The sequence below is a fragment of the Bactrocera oleae genome, chromosome 4, assembly GCF_042242935.1.
Source record: "Bactrocera oleae isolate idBacOlea1 chromosome 4, idBacOlea1, whole genome shotgun sequence".
NCBI classification, from domain to species: domain Eukaryota; kingdom Metazoa; phylum Arthropoda; class Insecta; order Diptera; family Tephritidae; genus Bactrocera; species Bactrocera oleae.
The window spans coordinates 14,527,804-14,547,453 of record NC_091538.1 but is presented as its reverse complement, the minus strand read 5'-3'; the positions used below and the strand labels follow the sequence as shown (position 1 = coordinate 14,547,453).

General features: G+C 33.1%; 3 protein-coding genes across 5 annotated transcripts in view; 2 read left to right on the top strand and 1 right to left on the bottom strand.

Annotated features, from left to right (window-relative positions):
- The window catches only part of bs (serum response factor blistered), a 45,099-nt gene extending 44,232 nt beyond the window's left edge, over positions 1–867 (top strand). Inside the window, exon 4 of the mRNA XM_014235369.3 lies at positions 299–867. Coding sequence (XP_014090844.2) covers positions 299–525 — 227 coding nt within the window. The 3' untranslated portion in view covers positions 526–867. The remainder of the gene's footprint in view (positions 1–298) is intronic.
- A 7,871-nt stretch (positions 868–8,738) lies between these two features.
- Positions 8,739–11,519, top strand: LOC106617862 (transducin beta-like protein 3). Its single transcript, XM_070108937.1, has 2 exons — positions 8,739–8,957; positions 9,025–11,519. The coding sequence occupies exons 1-2, from the start codon at positions 8,935–8,937 to the stop codon at positions 11,402–11,404; spliced, it is 2,403 nt and encodes an 800-aa protein (XP_069965038.1). The 5' UTR covers positions 8,739–8,934; the 3' UTR covers positions 11,405–11,519.
- A 284-nt stretch (positions 11,520–11,803) lies between these two features.
- PCB (Pyruvate carboxylase) overlaps positions 11,804–19,650 on the bottom strand; it is a 32,356-nt gene continuing 24,509 nt past the window's right edge. For 2 of the 3 annotated variants that reach the window (XM_036375283.2, XM_070108936.1), the window contains exons 7-11: positions 18,926–18,973; positions 16,337–16,734; positions 14,508–14,767; positions 13,349–14,378; positions 11,804–13,201 (exon numbers count right to left, since the gene is read on the bottom strand). In XM_036375283.2, the coding sequence (XP_036231176.1) occupies positions 12,953–13,201; positions 13,349–14,378; positions 14,508–14,767; positions 16,337–16,734; positions 18,926–18,973 (1,985 nt within the window). In that variant the 3' untranslated portion in view covers positions 11,804–12,952. The remainder of the gene's footprint in view (positions 13,202–13,348; positions 14,379–14,507; positions 14,768–16,336; positions 16,735–18,925; positions 18,974–19,650) is intronic. The other variant, XM_014235344.3, reaches the window with a different exon arrangement.

The following is a 19,650-nucleotide window of genomic DNA, read 5'->3' as shown; positions in this document are numbered from 1 at the left end:
TTTTTACTTATTTTATATTGTTATTTGTGCTTATTTTACAAATAAATATTTTTATAAATTTTATTTGTTTTTCTTTATTTCTATTTTTTGTTTAAAATTTTATTTTATATTTCTTTATTTTTATTTGTTTTTTGTTTTTTTGTTTCAATTTTTTTATAGTAATCGTTTAATTTTATTTTTTACTTTTTTCTTGTTTTATATTGGTGTTTATTTTTTGGTTTTATTAATATTTTTATTTTACTATTTTTTTTTATGTATAATATCTAATATATGTACATAATTCTATTCCCCTCCACAGATGGCAGCGGCCAACAGTACATTTCAATACCTTTAACAACCAACGCTGCTCAGACACTGAAGTCACCGAAGGAGCCCAGCAACCGCACGGGCAATATTGAGACTGCCAAGGATATGCGCATGAAGGACATGAAGTCGGCGCAGTCGACAACCAAAGCCTCAACATCGGCTAGTAATAGTAGCGCTGCTGCGATAGCTGGCTTGCCAATAAAGCAAGAGCTTGAATGAGATAACAAAGACTTTATGCTTGCCCAAAAACAAAAACAACAATCAAATATTAAAGAGTTAAAGAAAAATTTATAAAATTTTAAAAACTGATTTGCAAAGATGTGACTTCATTTTTAAGCCAATCATACATATACACACATACATAAAGCACATTAGTGTTCCTAAATTATACTCTCAATTATAAGTGAAAAAGTGAAGATGCGAAAAAGTGGTAAAAAAAAACAACAACGAGGGAAATTTAAAATGAAAGTTATTGTTAAACAATTTTGTTACTTTCTGCTTGTGCTTCGAAGCCAAACTAAATAAAAATAAATATTTATACCAACTATATAATACAGAAAATGTGGTCTAATTATTGGAAGCTACGCATATGTTTGAAATCTTTTTTTTAATATATATATAAATAGGTGTGTTTATATTTTAATTTATTATATAAAATATTCAGAATTTTAAGATTCACGCTTATGTATTCTTTTTATAATTTTTTTTCATATTTTTATAACATAATTTTGAATTTGCATCTTTTTATAAAAAAAAACATAGAATCTTCATTACTATTTTTTCAACTTATTTCTGAATATTTGTTTTGTATCATATTACATAAGACACTAAAAACAAAAATTATTATTATTTTTCCTTTTAATTCTGTTTTTTGTTTTCAAAATTTTTAATATTTCTAAATAATGAAATTATTATTTCAAAATTTTTTACCGGTTTCACTACAATTCAATTAGGCAACCGAAATTTTTAGTTAGATAAATTTTTTGTGAAAAACATATTATGTTAAATATTTTAAATATTTTTTCAAATTAAGTGGTTTAGTTGAACAGTTTTGACGAAAAATGTATAAAATTAAAATATTTCAAGCAAAAGTTTAGTGTTATTGCTTACGCTAAATCGTTTGTGGCAAACTTTTGTGCAAGATTATATATATTCGTTTGTAAATTTTATATTATATTTTGAAATATTTACTGTTATGTTTTCATTTAGTTTTTAATTTTAATTTTTTAGCACTTACTACAAGCACTATAATAATTTTATCATTACAATTACAATCATACATATGTATGTTTTTTATTGTTTTAAGTGTATTATATTTATTTATCTTTTTTATTTTAAATGTTTTTTTCGAACATATAATTTAATGCGCTTATGTTTTTTTTTTGTTCCGTGAACTAGACATTTATTATTATTATTATTATTATTTTTTATTATTATTCTTCTTTTTTAATTATATGTGTAATATACATTCTTCTTAACTCTTTTCCGCAACTTTTTAATTATTATTTTCTTTTTATTAGCATATATGTATGTATATATATTTTGCATACAGATACATTTTTTTATTTTAATAATTTATTTTATTTAGGTCAGGTTTAAATAAAATACTTCTGCAAACATTTTATTCATGGATTTTTATGCTCACTTTGGTTGTTCTTATTATTTCGAACACGTCTGTATATATTTTGCATACAGAGACATTTTTTGTAGATTATTAATTTTGTTTATTTTTATATTTTTTTTATTTATTATTATATTTTTATTAATTATTGTATTTTTATTTATACAATAATTATTTTAAACCAGATTTTGTTTTTTTACAAAGGTTTTTATGTTATTTTTTACTTAATTTTTTAATTATAATAATGTTTATTTTTGAAAATTGTAAAAATTTAAAACTTTTTAATTCCATTTTTTTAATATTTCTTCAACAAATTTTCTAAACTTTTTGTATATAAAAAAATGTTTGTTGTTGTTGTAGTGGCAAATTTCTGCCGAGTTGACAGTCCTTAGCCGGATAAAATTCGGGTCCGTTCCGGATACGTAGACCCGACTGTCGTGGGAACGGTTTTTTTGTATTTTATAAGCAATTATCATAATTTTAGTTATACAAACATTTTTTTTAATGTTCTTTATAAATATTTTCTATGTTTATTTTTTTATGGTTATTGATTTTTTTATTTTTGTTTTAGATTTATTTTTTACGAAGTCTGCTATAATTGTGAAAAGTTTACAGAAAAAAACTAAAACTATTTAATATATTTGTATACTAATTTAATAATAAATATTGCATATTTTTTTGACATATTTTTAAATTATTTATTAATTGCACAAATGTTTATATAATTAACTAATGGTTATTTGCTAATAAATTATTAATTATACAATTATTCAATCAAATATTTAAGCCTTGCTTTGTTAACTTGTCACATCATTTGCATACATACACATATTTAAGTACATTTTACATTTTTGTGCCATTACTGTTCCTATATGAATAAGTAATATGTAGTCTAATTGCACGCTGCCGCGTCGCTAACTCCATTGCTAATTGTCTAACTCGCATTGCTGGCTTATTCAGAACTTAGAAATTTTATGACATTATTTTTATCGATTATGAATTATTGTCGTGCACACTCGCATTCAATATAAGCTCATTTCGAATTCTCGACGTACGAACGCTGACATAGCGTTTGACGCGCTTGCGCATGCGCTTCTTCTTATCATGCTTATCCCGTACGAACGACCCACAAGTTTGTAGATAGATATGCACCGGATGAAATCGCACTAACACGCTTCCCGTAACGCTCTGCAAATAACAATATGCACGAGTGTGTGTGTGTGTTTGTTGTTGCCTTTATTACGCATTATTAATTTGAAATTTGTGTATGCAAATGTTGTCAGCGACATTCTCCCGAAATGGTAACACAAATTTTTCAACCAATTTCTTTTGTGTGGGTGGAGAAGTGGAGCTGGTGCGCAAACACACACACACATACACTCCTCTATGTGTGGTATACATGACTAAAATATAATAATAATGTATGTGTGTATGTCACATATAAATATAGCTGTGAATATGTACACTGGGGCGCCCACAATGCAAGACAGGTTAGCGCTACACACTCACACACATGCATAGATGTATAACAGCATCCAATAGCCGCTCGTATTGGCGACTGCCTCGCCTTGCGGCAGTTTCATCCAGATTTCACTCTCATTGACAAGTGTTTTTGTACAGAAAAGGGCAATTGCAAGTTTCAAAGTTTGCAATTTTTGCTTTTCATTTTTTTGTTTCTCTGTTTGATTGTGTTTGCTTTTATTTTTTGCTCTACACTGCATGGCTTTATAAGGTGTGTGGCGTTCATTTCATGGCTTTGTGCTTAACTTAATCTAATTAGTTAATTTTAAAATGCTTTTTACATATTATACGTCCGCAAATATGTACATACATACATACGGACACATGCATATAAATGCTGGTAAACGTTTGAGCTAACGCGACTTTCTCTTTTAGAGATTGAATTAAATTATTTTTGCAAAAATTAAATTAAACATACCTTTTTGGTTTTAAAACTGATATGATGATATAATTATAAACAGATAGAAAAATGTCTTTAGCTTTAATAATCGGCCAACATTTTATATAAGAAAAAAGATGATTAAAAATCAAAATTTTACACAATTATAAAAAAAAAATTTATTAAAAAAAATTTAATTATACTTGTAAAGAAAATTTTTTTTTATAAAAAAAAAATTTGAAAATTACGTAGCAAAAATTGTTTCGTTTTCGAAGTATAACTAGTTTTAATTAAATATTAAAAACAAAATTAAAATATTGAAAAGCCAAAAAAAGAATTACAAAGTTTTCTTACTTAGGTTAAATTAAAAAACTAAACAAAAAAATGTATACATATAATGGGTTATATGGTTTTGGTTTATTTACGCAAACATAAACATTTTAAATTTTTTGGATTGTTTGTTTTTCTATATACTACACAGAATTTTATTTCTGGTTAACAATGTTTTAATTAAAAAAAAAATCTAAATAAAAAAACATTTTTATATATTTAAAATAGTCAATATTTTAAATTTATTTAAATTTTTCAAATGAAACGCTTAAAAGAATTTGTGTAAAATGTTGAAAAACATGAAATATTTACATATGTACATACTATAAATATACTTGTATGCATATACGTACATATATGTACATTTATCCGTATCAGTGTTGCTACGAAGTAAATTTAAAATTTTAACAAACTTTTATTTTAACATTTTTAAATCAATTAAAATTATTTATTCAATTAACAATTCAGCATTTTTACAAATATTCTCTTTTTCTTAATTAAAAACATATATTTTATTATACTCTCGCAACCTGTTGCTACAGAGTATAATAGTTTTGTTCACCTAACGGTTGTTTGTATCACCTAAAACTAATCGAGTTAGATATAGGGTTATATATATATAAATGATCAGGATGAAGAGACGAGTTGAAATCCTGACTGTGACTGTCTGTCCGTCCGTCCGTCTGTCCGTCCGTCCGTGCAAGCTCTAACTTGAGTAAAAATTGAGATATCTTTATGAAACTTGGTAGACATGTTTCATGGTACCGTGAGACGGTTGGTATTGCAGATGGGCGTAATCGGACCACTGCCACGCCCACAAAACGCCATTAATCAAAAACAAATAACTTGCCATAACTAAGCTCCGCAATAAGATACAAGACTGTTATTTGGTACACAGGATCACATTAGGGAGGGGCATCTGCAGTTAAAATTGTTTTTAAAAAAGTGGGCGTGGTCCCGCCTCTAATAGGTTTAATGTGCATATCTCCTAAACCGCTAATGCTATAATAACAAAATTCACTGGAAGCAAATATTTTTAGCACTTCTATTGACGGTGTGAAAATAGTTGAAATCGGGTGGCAACTCCGCCCACTCCCCATATAACGGTACTGTTAAAAACTACTAAAAGCGCGATAAATCAAGCACTAAACACGCCAGAGTCATTAAATTTTATCTCTGGGATGGTATGAGATGACTTTATAGGAACCGCGTTCAAAATTAGACAGTGGGCGTGGCACAGCCCACTTTTAGGTGAAAACCCATATCTTGAGATCTGCTTAACCGATTTCAACCAAATTCGGTGCATAACGTTCTTTTCATGTTTCTATGTCACAGTGCAAAAATGGGCGAAATCGGACTACAACCACGCCTACTTTCCATATAACACCATTTTAAATTCCATCTGATTATTTCACTTTCCACTATGCAAATCAGGCAACAATGACTGTATCGGGATAAAACTTTGCGTGAATAATGCGATTAAAGTATGCCACCTTGTGGCCAAAAATTGTCTAAATCGAACCAAAACTGTTTAAGCCCCTAAGTACTAAATATGTGGACCCCAGTGCCTATAGTTGACCTTCTACCGAAAATATCAGCCAATCCACAAAGAAATCTCAAACGAGTATACTATTTGACTTTGCGAGAGTATAAAATGTTCGGTTACATCCGAACTTAGCCCTTCCTTACTTGTTTTTATTAAAATTTTTTAATACAAAAAATCATAGTGGTTAAAAAGTAAAATATTTTACTTATTCCATTTATTTAAGTAGGGTTTAGCTGAATTCGTAAATGATTACTATTAATTTGTTACATCAAATCGAAATATTTTTAATTATAATTGCTTGTTTAAATTATATAATATATATTCTCTTAATTTTAATAGCAAAAGCTACCAAGGATATCATACTAATTTTTACGAATTTTTAATTCAAAGCTTTTAAACCCACAAACATACATTTTATTGCACAATTATTAATGTTAATTATGTCCTTGATGGCCTTATTCTGTATTTTTATTTTTATTTAAATATGATTATTTACATTGCATATTATACTTTTACTCAAACATAATATACAAATTGCAAATAAGCTATTTATTATTATTTATATTTATTTATTTACATATTTTAATTTTTAAAACTAGAATATGTTAATTTATCATATGCAAATTCGAATAAAATAAAATATTTTTTATCAAACACATATTTAGTAATGCATAAAATTTCCAATATATTTAAATTTTCAATGCATTAGCTTATACTAATATACTCGAACATTAATAAAAGCAAAACATATCACAATAAAAAAATATTCGCCTAACCATAACTAATACCCTATAGGCTTTCAGGAATTTTCCGTTACGTCGGATAAAAGTAGGTATTTAGAAGCTTAAATCATACAAAGGTAAGTAATTGCGGAACAATTTCCCGAAAAATAAAACCAAATTTTTTTTTTGCTTCATTGAGAAAATTTCTTAATGCAAAATATTTTCAACAAAGTTTTATAAAAATCCACATAAAAAGCTTCTAATATGGCATTTATACGACGCACTCAGTCACTCATTAAGCCGCTGTCACACACATACACACACCACAGCAGCGGCTTTTCCGTGCGCTGCAAGGAAAATAAAAATTGTGTACCGTTTGTCAGATTTGTCGCTTTCTACCAGGCGCTCATACTCGTGCAGGAGGCTGCTGTCGCAAAAAAGTTGCCAGCTACATGTTGCTAGTAATGGTGAAGTGGCTGGTGAATATCATGCTGCCAGACTGTTAGGTTGAATTGTATGCCCAATTTATGTAGTTGATTTCGGACAACAAATAGCAGATAATGTTAAATATATTACATTCTCTGCAAATAGGTGTCACTCTCATAATTTATTGAGAAATAAAAACAAATTGAGTGTTTATTTCATAAAGTACTTTTTATTCATAGACTTACGTCACTATTTCGTTATTATTAAACAATTTAGCGTATTTACACAGTGCGGCATCACCTTGTCGCTCGCATCGCTATGTGCCGTTTCACATTGGGATGCAAAAGAGTCTGATGTTTTTCAAATTTTCTTTTGGTGTCGCTCTGGGCATTCACACGGTCAAAAAGAGTCCAGCAACTCGAGTCTAGTTTTTCTGCATTCCTTTTCACAAAATGTTCGTAAATATTTGTGCGGTTCGACTGCGCAACACCGCGCGACACTGCGTGCTGCGTATTTCATTTGTATGTTGAGATGATGGTCACACATTTTGCTTGCAATGAATTACCATGAATATGGTAGAACAATATGCATAATACAAGTACCTACCCGCTAAATAGTTTCAAAAAAATACTAAAGACGGGAATTCCCTAATCCACAAGAATGTATTGAATATCCGCTACTAATATTTTCAAGGCCAAATTTATAATAGGAATTTCCTAATCTTTAAGTATTAAAAACTCATAATTTCTTTACTCCGTATTAAAAATTCATAATTTCTTTACTCCATAATCTATATCTTAATTCTCTCCTTATTTACAATTTGTCATAATATTTCTATTATTCTATGCATACGTATTTGCATATTACATACAAAAATAGATAACAGAACTCAAATTTGCGATCGAATTCATTTGAAACCGAGCGCTCTTGCAACCATTCAAAGGATTTGAAAGTGAAAAGGAATGCTGAAAAGGGTAGCAGCGAGCTGTTACGAACAAGAACACAATGCGTGCCACCCGAACACGAGTGGCACGGTCCCTTCGTCTTTCCTCGTCGTCCCCTCACCAACAATAAACTGGTATGAGACTCTTTTGAGTCCCTGTCTGAAACGGCACTATGTAAACAGCTGCTTGACAAACAACAAAACCATAATAAACAAACTGAAGTGCAAAATATACGATTTTTAAAGTAGTAAACAGTATTTCTACATCTTCAAGTAATGAATGAGGGTGATAGCTGCGACTTTGACTGGAACTTGCAAATCTGCAACATGACTGGTTCACGTATGTTATCCTGCCCAACTAAAAGTGCATTTAAGTAAATATTTGAGATTCTTATTATGGAGATGTGCAGATATTTTGTGCCGATCCGTTATTCTAGAATCTAGCACTGAAATATATTAAAATACATAATAGTGCGTTACTAGATTATTTGCGTGGTTTTTTATAATAGATTGTCTTATTATTACTGTGAAATATTTTCGATGGTACTTATATCAGAGAATGTTTATGAACTCTTTCTCTGGATGAAGTGAGTCAATTAGAGATACTGAACTAACTCCAAAGTGTAAAATATGCTGGATTTTTCAATGGACATTTTTTAACTTTGTCTGGATGAGCATCCAATTGGCAATATAAATTATATTTACTGGCCAATAATAGGCGCTAATTATATTATCAATTTTGTGTTTTATGTACACTATTATTGAGCAGTTCACGTTGTTGTACATTTGTAAAACATTTATGTATAATTATTTATATAGAATTATTATTTTTAATTATTTAATAAGTTAAATGTTAAATTTTTTATATTTAAATAACTTCTTTTATATATCTCCTAGAATTATTTTAACAATATTTTAATATCTTTCAGTATTATAAAATGTGTTCGCTGGTATGTCGTAGCCACCCTGTATCAGCTGTTTGATAAAAAATTCTTTAGTTCTCAATCGTAGGAGAGTCTCTGTAGCTTGCACGTTGTTAAGTATCAGATAAAGGAAAACGAAAAACGTAAACAACTTCTCATAATTGCACGAGGATATTTTTAAAAATTATTTTAGTTTTGTTAATGCTCAAACAAGAATATGTCTGGTTTGTGTGAAAAAAGGTGAGGAACAGTAATAACTTATAAATAATGTACAATGTTAAATAGTATGTCTGTGTAATTACCATAGTTTTGCGGTTGCTACGAAATTCAACAATTTCTATGCTGGGGGTGACGTTGCTTGGTCTGATGATGGTGAACGCATTTATTGCTTAAATAACACCGAAGTTTGTGCCATAAATGTTTCTACTAGTCAACTTGTACGTGCATATGGTACCACGGTAGAAATAGTCGAAAATGACTTAACGCCGGGCAATAAAATAGAAAGAAACGAAGATGATCAAATGGAAGATGAAACTACTTGCTTCTCACTTTCGCCCGATAATACATTACTTGTCACTGCTCACCGTAGTGGATTGTTGCGCTTATGGTCAGTTGACAGTGGAAAGGTTGTTAAATTGTGGAAAGGACAGCATAAAGGTCCAATTGTGAAAGTACAATTTAGCACATGTGGAAAAATCATATGTTCCAGTGGTGCTGATTCTTCGCTGCGCATATGGGACTATGTGCACAGCACATGTATGTGTGCGCTGCGAGAATTTAGCGGACCTGCATTAGTTTTAGCTTTCCATCCAGATATTAAGCGAACAGAGGTGTATGCCGCTGGTGCTGACAACACGATATATTGTTGGAATTATGCAGAAAAGCGACTATTGCGCCAAATGCGTGGTCATCTTTCGCAGATTACGGCTATAACATTTTTAGGCGGTGAAACCGGTAGCGAATTTCTGGCATCTGCAAGTCGGGACAAAGTGTTAATTGTATGGCGGATTGCCGATGCATCTCAACATAAAGTTATACCAATGTTTGAGGAATTGGAGGGCATAGCGTGCTTGAAAAATAGTAATAATCCAGATGTTCTTAATGTAGTGGTATCATGCGCAACGGGAGCTTTAAAATTGGTGGATTGTAAAACATCAAAATTAACAACTTTGACTGAAGACACTAGCCAAGAATTTCGTCAGTTATTACATTGTAAACGCACTGAACAATTGGCTGTGATAACAGTGGAACAAAATATATTGTTATTCAAAGCGACTGATGAATGTGTAGCTGCAAATAAGCTAGAGTGTACGAAACAACTGATCGGCTTTAATGATGAAATACTGGATATATGCTTTTGGGGTGAAAATGATCGCTTCCTGGCTGTAGCATCTAACAGCAAAAATATTAAAATTTATGATACTGAAGCCAATATGAATTGCAAAATTGCGAGTGGTCACAATGACACCGTTATGACGCTATCATCCGCTGCTGGTACTAACCTCTTGCTTTCAGCCGGCAAAGATCTTAGCATATGTCTATGGAGAGTGAATCCAAATACGTTTGCGCTCAACTGTGTGGCACGCAATAACAGCAGTCACACTTCCACTATTGGTTGCCTTGCATTTGGTTGTAATACCGCGGCGTTTTTCGCATCCGTCTCACAAGACGGCAGCCTCAAAGTATGGAATTTGAAGAAAAACAAAGATGCTCCACATTCGTTCAATTTAAAGTATTCGGCTTTATCCCACAACAAGGAGGTAAATAGCGTCAGTTTCGCACCAAATAATAAGTTATTGGCCACAGCATCGCAAGACAAAACAGCCAAACTTTGGAGCGCTGACAGTAATACATTGGTTGGTACATTGCGTGGTCATACGCGTGGAGTTTGGTGCGTGCGCTTTTCACCAGCCGATCAAGTTGTGCTCACATCTTCTAGCGATTGTACACTACGCCTGTGGTCTTTAGCTACGCTCACATGTATTAAACGCTTCGAACAAGAATGTACCGTATTACGTGCTGAATTCATTGACTACGGCAAATATATAGTGTCTGCAGCATCGGATGGTCTGCTTAAATTGTGGAGCATAAAAACAAATGAATGCGTGCAAACTTTAGATGCGCACACAGATCGCATTTGGTCACTGGCAATATCTACACGCAGTGGTAAAAGCTTTTATAGCGGCGGTGCTGACTCCAAATTGATACAATGGCAAGATGTGACAACGGCATGTCGAAATGATGAAATTGAAAAACGTGCCGAGCTGGTGCAACAAGAGCAAACATTACAATCGTTGCTACATCAGAAGCAAAATTTGAAAAAAGCCTTCAAGCTGGCGCTAAAACTAGGCAAACCTAAAACAACTTACAACATTCTGAGCGACTACGTGCGTGAACGTAACACAGAACCCGTGCGTGAATTAATTAATACACTGAACAGTGATCAGCGTGTTACGCTCATGGAACATACCAAAGCGTGGACGACAAATTCACGGCACTGCAAAATTGCCAATCTTGTTTTGCATTATTTACTCAGTGACTGCATTGCCGCGCCTACTGAGCATGGTGTGCCTGGCATGCGCAATGTAGTGGAGGTGCTCACGCCATACCTGCAGCGGCACCACAAACGTGTCAATGAGCTGACAAAGGAATTGATGTTTCTCGAGTTCATCGTCAATGGTATTTAAATATATTTGATTACGTTTGGACTTAGTTGGTTTATAATTTGTTAATATTGTATATTATGTTTGATTTAATGTACAATTATGAAATGAAATAAAGCATTTTATTTTAATAACAAAATTCAGTGGTTTTATGATTATACCATACGCTTTATAGCATACGCAAATAATATAAATACTGCAATTTCTGACATTCTATAAGAAATTGTCAATTTGCAACCGAATGGCTGTCAAAACGCCGAATTGGTGCGTGGCTCAATGTTTTAGAATGTGTGCATAAAATATCTCGGCTATCTACTGTTACAGCAAAAAATGTGAAAATTAATAAATAATATTTGTAGGTATCTAGATAAGCAATCATAAGCAAACGCCACGCCAATGCCAATATAAAGAAAATAATGTGCATTATTTCTTTCAACATATCTTTATTTAATTTTAAACATATACATATTTTTTACATGTTTTACATTACAGAAATAAATTGTATTTAAATTATTTTGCATTATAATAAATTGGAACATATTTTAAATTTTTTTTCAATGAAACTTAAACAAAATATGTTATCCAAAATAAAAACAATCGAATAAGAAAAAAATATGCCACACACTAGATTAATTCTTAACTTAAAACAAACTATATACGCACATACATACACAAAAGGTAAGGAAATCATTATACTACTTACAATAAAAGTATAGCTTTTTTTCTTAACATTTGCTAACAAAGTACACATGCCACACAAGCTTTGTTGTTGTGTTTTCAAAGTTCGCATGTGTGTTCGTTTGCATTTTTCATTTCTATACAAACAGCATATATACAATTCAAGGCATTTGAACAATGGGTTGATATGGAACAAAAAGTTTGTGCGTAAAAAAGGTTTGCTCATAAAATACATAAAAAATTTTGTTGTTTACAACTTCTACACTTCTGCTGCGTTAATTAGCAATAACAATATTAAGTTTTACATTTGTTATAGATATTGTACATATTAATTCTCTATGAAGGTACAAAAGTTCAAACCTTAAAATGAAAACGTACATATGTATGTGTGTGTTAAATGTAGTTGCCTTATGTATGTACTTGTATGATCATTAGTTTTACTATTTTTCTTAAATTGACAATGTCATTTTTTGCATTAAACAGCCAAGTTATTCTCTGAGATATTCTGTTTTGGCCGAAAGTTCCGTTTTATATATATAAGTATGTCGGTTTAGTAAACATTTATAAATATATATATAGTAGGTATTTAAGTATCTAGTTTTGTCCATTTTGTATGCATGTAAGTATGTATGCTTGTATATAACAATTTCCTTCTTTCATTTACTACACATATCATTAATTGTAACATTTGGTTTTTTACACACTCAAATTAATTGTATGCTTGCAAGTTTTTTTTATTTAAGTAGCTATGAATATTCGTTTGCTTTGCTTGTGACCAGCTTAACCGCCAAATAGTTACATTTATAATTTTTATTAGCTGAGCAGTTGGTTTAAGCAATCGTTGAGAGCATATGTATGTTTTTGTGTAGTTCAGTGGTTTGTGGCACGTGATTTTTATTCTATCTGCATGATCAAATCGTCACCTTCCAATTTCATGCCATTGATGATCTCCAGCTTCTTCACTACGCCCGCTTTTGGTGCTTGCACAATCATTTCCATTTTCATTGCCGAGAGCACAACCAATGGTTGACCCTTTTCAACGGTATCACCCTCCTTCACACGAATATCGATGACGGTACCTGGCATGGGAGCGCCCACTTCGTTTTTATTCGACTTGTTGGCTTTAGGATGGATGTGCAGTTCCTGTGAATGTAAAGAAACAAAAGTTGTAAAAACATTACGAAGATAACAGTAAAAATATGTTTAACGCTTCGTCTATCATATTTATACTCATAAATATATACTATATCTACTCGTCATATATCTTATGCATTTTTCCTGCTTACTCACCTTTACGGCCTCCTTGTCGCGTATCAGCACGGAACGCAGTTGACCGTTCATCTCGAAGAATACCTCACGTTCGCCGTTCGCCGTCAAATCTTCGGCCATAGCCAGAGTCTTCAAGCTCAAGGTCTTGCCGCGTTCAATGGCAACTTCAAATTCTTCGCCCACCTTGGGTCCAGTAAGGAAAATGCGTGTATCTAGCTTATCGACCGGTCCATAATTCTCACGACAGTACAAAAAGTCTTCGGTTACAGCTGGATAAAGCGCCGCCGACATAACATCGCGTTCACTAATATGGGGATGAGATTCCTTCAGATCCTTCGTAAGTTTATCAAAGTCTAAAGCAGGTAAATTTTCACCGGGACGTCCCTCAACGCGTGGCATATCCTTGAGCACACGTGAGCGTAGTGGTTCGGGGAAGCCACCATGTGGTATACCGATTGAACCTTGTAGGAATTCCACCACCGATTTGGGGAATGACAATTCCTCAGCCTTCTCTAACACTTGTTCGGCATTTAATTTATTCTGCACCATAAATTGCGCCAAATCACCAACAACCTTGGACGATGGTGTCACCTTAATAATGTCACCCAACAACAAATTCGCCTCACGATAAGCTTTCTTAACATCTTCGAAGAAGTCACCCAGACCCAATGAGAATGCTTGGAATTGCAAATTGGTATATTGACCACCGGGTATCTCATTGAGGTACACGTCGGCATTGCCCGATTTCATGGTGGTGGTACATTCGAAGGGCGCATAAAGTGTGCGTGTTTGTTCCCAGTAAGCAGAATATTCGGAGATATCGCGCAAATCGAACTGTGTATCGAGCGGTGTGCCTTGCAGCGACGCTACCACAGCGCCCATGCTGGGCTGCGATGTCATGCCGGACATAGAGTCCACCGCTGTATCAACAACATCAGCGCCAGCTTCGGCACAGGCGAGCATAGAGGCGACACCGGCACCCGAAGTGTCGTGTGTGTGGATATGTATTGGTATATCGGGGTGCTTATCGCGTATAGCGGTGATAAGTAATCTATAGTAGTAACGTGGAAAGATAATACGAATACGTTGGAGTAAATATTAGCCTCATTTTGGTGGACCATCTAATGTTTATTAGATAAAGCAGACATGGCTTATGATAGATAAAAAGTTAGTGACTTACTTTGCCGCTTGTGGTTTCAACAAACCCGCCATATCTTTGATGCAAAGCACGTGTGTGCCGGCCTTCACCAGCTCATCGGCCAAGTTTGTATAGTAATTGAGATCATATTTAGTGCGTGCAGGATCGCTTACATCGCCGGTGTAAGAAATGGCAGCCTCAACGACACCACCGGCTTTACCGGCAGCTTCCATACCCAAAATCAAGTTGGGTAAATAATTAAGCGAATCGAAAACACGGAAAATATCCATGCCAGTTTGTACCTTTGAAGAAAATCATATAATTTCTATATTTTTTTTATCTAAGCAGGATACCAAAAAGAGCTTATAATTTATATAACAGAATTAAGGCAATTCGGTTCTAGACATATGCAACGGATTTACTTTTTTTATTTGGCAGGTTATTATTTATATTTTTTAAAAATTAAAGCTTGGGATACCGAAAAGAGGGTTTGGATAGTGCAGCGGTATCATGCATTGCAGTCCGTCATTTCCGTTCAAATTAGAGTAGATGGACCATGAGGTTGGTAAACATGTTTGCCGAATCTAACAGTATCGCAAGAAGACTGTACCATCGAGATCCGTATGTTCGTGTTCAAGAAACAATCGGGGCTGTTACATGGTCAATTCAGGCAAACCCAAGTGTTTCGACTCACAACTTGGAGTTAGTAGACGGTACAAAGTTCAAATAACAAGCCGGTCAAACTCTCTAGATTTGCCTATATTTTGCTTGGAATTTCGCCAAAAAATTATTGAAATGGCCGAAGAAGACAATAACTTGATAAATTGTCTTGTTATGTCTGATGATAATAATGCACGAGACGGAACTTCACCCAGAATGAGTCATTGTCTGGTGCGCAGTTTCATTAAGGTGTATTGTCGGTACATACTTCTTTAATAATAACGGTCTCACAGTAACTTTCAATGGGCACCGTTATTTAAAGATGCTGACTGCATTTTTTTACCTAGAACTACGCCGAAGTCGTATCGCTTTCCAAACCGCGGAGCTCCAACCAAAAATTTCAAAACAAATCAATAACAAGAAACTTCTCATTCTGCTGGCCCCCAAGATCACCTGACCTGACTGCACCAGACTTTTTTTTATGTGGTTATGTCATGCAAAATGTATACAAAACAAAACCCAGAAATCTGACTGAATTGAAGCAGTCCATTAAATCGATAATTGAGGCAATCCCGATTTCACCTCTTCAGGCCGCAATGAATAATTTTCTAATTAGGTCCATAATTTTTACAAATAATTAATTATATAAAATAAAAATAAATGTAACGCATTGATTAAAAAAAAGTGATTACGGTTTGTTTTTGTAGCACGATTCGTGAGCCACCCTGTAGTAGTCTGTCAAAAAATTAAAAAGAAGTGAAAATTAGAATTTCTGGACATTTTCTATGAAGCATTGTAGGAACTACCGTTTATTAAACAGAAATATTATTTTGACCACTGACTATTTACACGTTTTGATGTTTGACTGTCAAAATAATATATATAACATTCTTTGAAGCGATAGCATAATTTGTCAATTTGTTATTGTTTCAAAAAATTATTTTGCCTCGAGCATACTCTGTTCTATAATACATTATATTATTAAACTATAATAAAATATTAGTCCAAAGTCGATTTCTTAACACATCCTTAATCAATATCACATCTTAGTTTGAAGCTTTTGATTTTCAGTTATTGTTTAATGTGAAACTTAGGTGCTGTATCGAATGGGTTAATCCGAATAGCGCAAATTACCAACCATAACTAACTTAATAAACTTACGCTATTTAAAGCTACCACATTAATAAATTTATAAATATAAAACTACTTACCGCCAATTCACAGAATTTATGCACGACATTATCGGGATAACTGGTGTAACCAACTGCGTTGGCACCACGCAACAACATCTGGAATGGAATATTTGGTATATGTTTACGCATTTCCTCCAAACGTTCCCACGGGCATTCGTGTAGGAAACGCAATGCAACATCGAAGGTGGCACCACCCCAATTCTCCAACGAGTAGAGATTATTGAATTTGTGTGCGACATATGGTGAGATTTTGAGCAGATCGTGAGAACGGACACGTGTCGCCAACAGCGATTGATGCGCATCACGGAACGACGTGTCCATCAACATAAGATTCTTACGGCCGCGCACTTCCTTTGCGAAAGCTTCGGGACCTTCTGTTTTGAGTATATGCCGCAGTCCTTTTGGTGGTTCGGTGACTGCAGCAGCAAAGAAATTTCAAAGTAAATTATTAATTGTATACGAAAGTATCAAACGAATAGTTCAAAGCATGTTAGGCATCTACTCCGCAAATATACGGCAAACGGGCATATCCTTTATGTTATGTGTAGCAGGCTGTATACTGCATTTTTGAGGCTTAAAAAATATTTGGGGTTGAAAATTTTGTTTTCGTTCGAAATTTTTGGCCTCAAGGTCACATATTTAGTACACAAATGAAATTGACTTCATAGTTTTATTACTCAACTTAAGCCAAATTAACCAGAAAGTATTTTCGTACGCAACACTCTTTCAAATAGGAGTATAAATGGACGCACAAATAACGTTCTCTTTCAGTCAGAATTTGTAAGCTTTAAACTCAAAACATTTTCGCTAATAAATTCTAAATTCTAAAAATAAAAAATAAAAAAAAACAACTCTAGTGTGTTGACAAAATTTTGAAAAATATAAAAATACATACAGGGTCTACCAACAAGAACGACGTGATGTTAAAATTACTTTAAACCCTCAGATTTCGTCGAAATGGGTTCTGTGTTTTTTGTTATGCAATTCATTTTATGTGATTTATGATTTAAACAAAATGTAGGCCAAATGGCCACCACGGCTCCGTTTGCATAACTCCACCTCTTTACGCTAATTTTCGATGACCTGGTGCAGCATTTCGGGTGGAATTTCGGCTTTACTTGTAGTGCGTTGAATGTTGGCTTGGAGCTCCTCGAGCGTTGCTGGTTGAGTGGCGTAAAGCTTTGAGAAAATAATCTACAGGCGTTAAATCGCATAATATTAACAATCATTTGACGGAGCCATTTTTGAAATCAACGAGTCGCCAAACTTTGCACGCAATGTGTCCATGTTTAGACATGACATGTTTCACGCACCGTCTTGTGGAAAAAGAGATCGTTCGTGTTGTTTCATCAAATTTTGGAAAAAAAAGTCGGTAAACATCGTGTTATAACGCACGCTATTGATGGTAACGTCATTTTCTGCCTCATTTCGAAAGAAATACCATAAGGTTCGATGATGTCGCCATACCACAAAACACACCAAATGGTCAATTTTTGGGGATGCAATTGCGTTTCCTGAACCACACGAGGATTTGACTCACACCAATAGCAACAATTTTGTGCCTCATCTGCGAAGATAATGAAATGACAAACTTTACTGAACACACTGACAAAATTTGACACAAATCCGCAAACAAACATAGCTACCACGAGCTGTCAAAATCACGCCGTCTCTATTGATAGATGCTGTATGTAAATAATTAAAATAATTATTTATAATTCTTTACTTTATGTTTGAAATTTATCATATACGAGTATGTAAACAAACTATTTAACAAATTTGACATTTACTTTGTTTTCTCAAGAACTATTGCTGTAACTACTGTCATGCGCTGTGCGCATAACGGATTGTCGAAGAAAAAAAAACGTATGAGTATTAAAACGTTATATACAATAGTGTATTTAAGCCGTCAAAAGAATTAGTTCCTACTTTGCCGTATAAATTGGAGTAAAGCGCTTGCCTTGGCAATTGCATGCAGCATAAAACCTGCGCTTAAGCGACTATAAATAACAGATGCGTGAAGAAATTGAAAATAAAATTAAATCGCATACATAATAATTACAGCAAGTACATATATTAATTATGCTACAAAATTGATGAATTTGAGGCGCTAAAAAGAAACGCTTCTGTTACCACCAATTGGTATAACGTAATTTAAAACCATTATTGTGTGGAGCGAAAACAATAAACTAAAAACCAATTTGAGGTAGTAAATATAATGGAATTGCAAGCGTTATCGAGTGCCAGAAACCGCTGAAAAAGATAAGCGAAACAAAGAAGTGAACACATTTTGAGATCAGTGAACTCGATGATGTTTTACAAAACATATGGGCCAATTTGAATACCAAATAATTTGCGCGCATTAAAATTTGCGCAGACTGCTCCAATTAAGTGACTTTCTGCGCTACCTTTTTTTTCGTGATATTTATTTAGAGTTGGAGCTGTGCACCACACCTGAATACACCTATGTATGTATGTATGTTGTTGTGATATATATAGTATAAAACTAAACCAAATATTTATTTACAAATCGGCATGACTCAAAATGATAACTGCAATAGTAGTAGTAGTAGTATGTAGTAGAAGTAGCAGATTTTCAAAACATACCTTTGGCTTCTCCGCGCTCTTCACGGCTTATTGCCTCGGGTGACAGGTCTTCAAGTGATCACGATCATATATTTCAAAAATCGTATGTTTTGCATGATCATGTGAGTTTTGTTTTTATTTGCGGTGATGTTACAAAATGGTGTTGTTTGCGATTGTTTTTTTTTGGTTTTTATTTTTTTTAAATTTTTAAAATTTTTTTTATTATTGTTTGCATAGAAAATGTTGTTGTTTTTCGATTGATATTTGGATTAATCACACGATGAAACAAAGAAAATAAAATCGTAAAATGATAAGAAACATTAAAGAAATCAAAAAGAGAAGTAAGCAAAAGAACGTGTACATATGTACATTAAACTATGTATTTATAGTACAATATATACTTGTATACACATACATATGTAGAATTTTTCAAAATGTTTTTGAAAATTTACGCTAAACTTACAAGCGTGTGTTTAACAAAAAAAGGCAAAAGGAGCGAAAGGATGTGGAAGCGCAGGAAATGTGAGAGGAAACAATTTGGCGAATTTTTTCAATACTAAAATAGTGGAAGAGAGGACAAGGTGTGGTTAATTGCATTATATGAGCAGGTATATCGGTTGTACAACTACACAATTAACTAGCAAATATTAGTTATTAAATGGGTTGTTGGTTTAAACACTGAAGCCAATTTACCATGAGACGTTGCAAATGAAAATATTTACAAAAACAGCGGAAAGGTATATAAT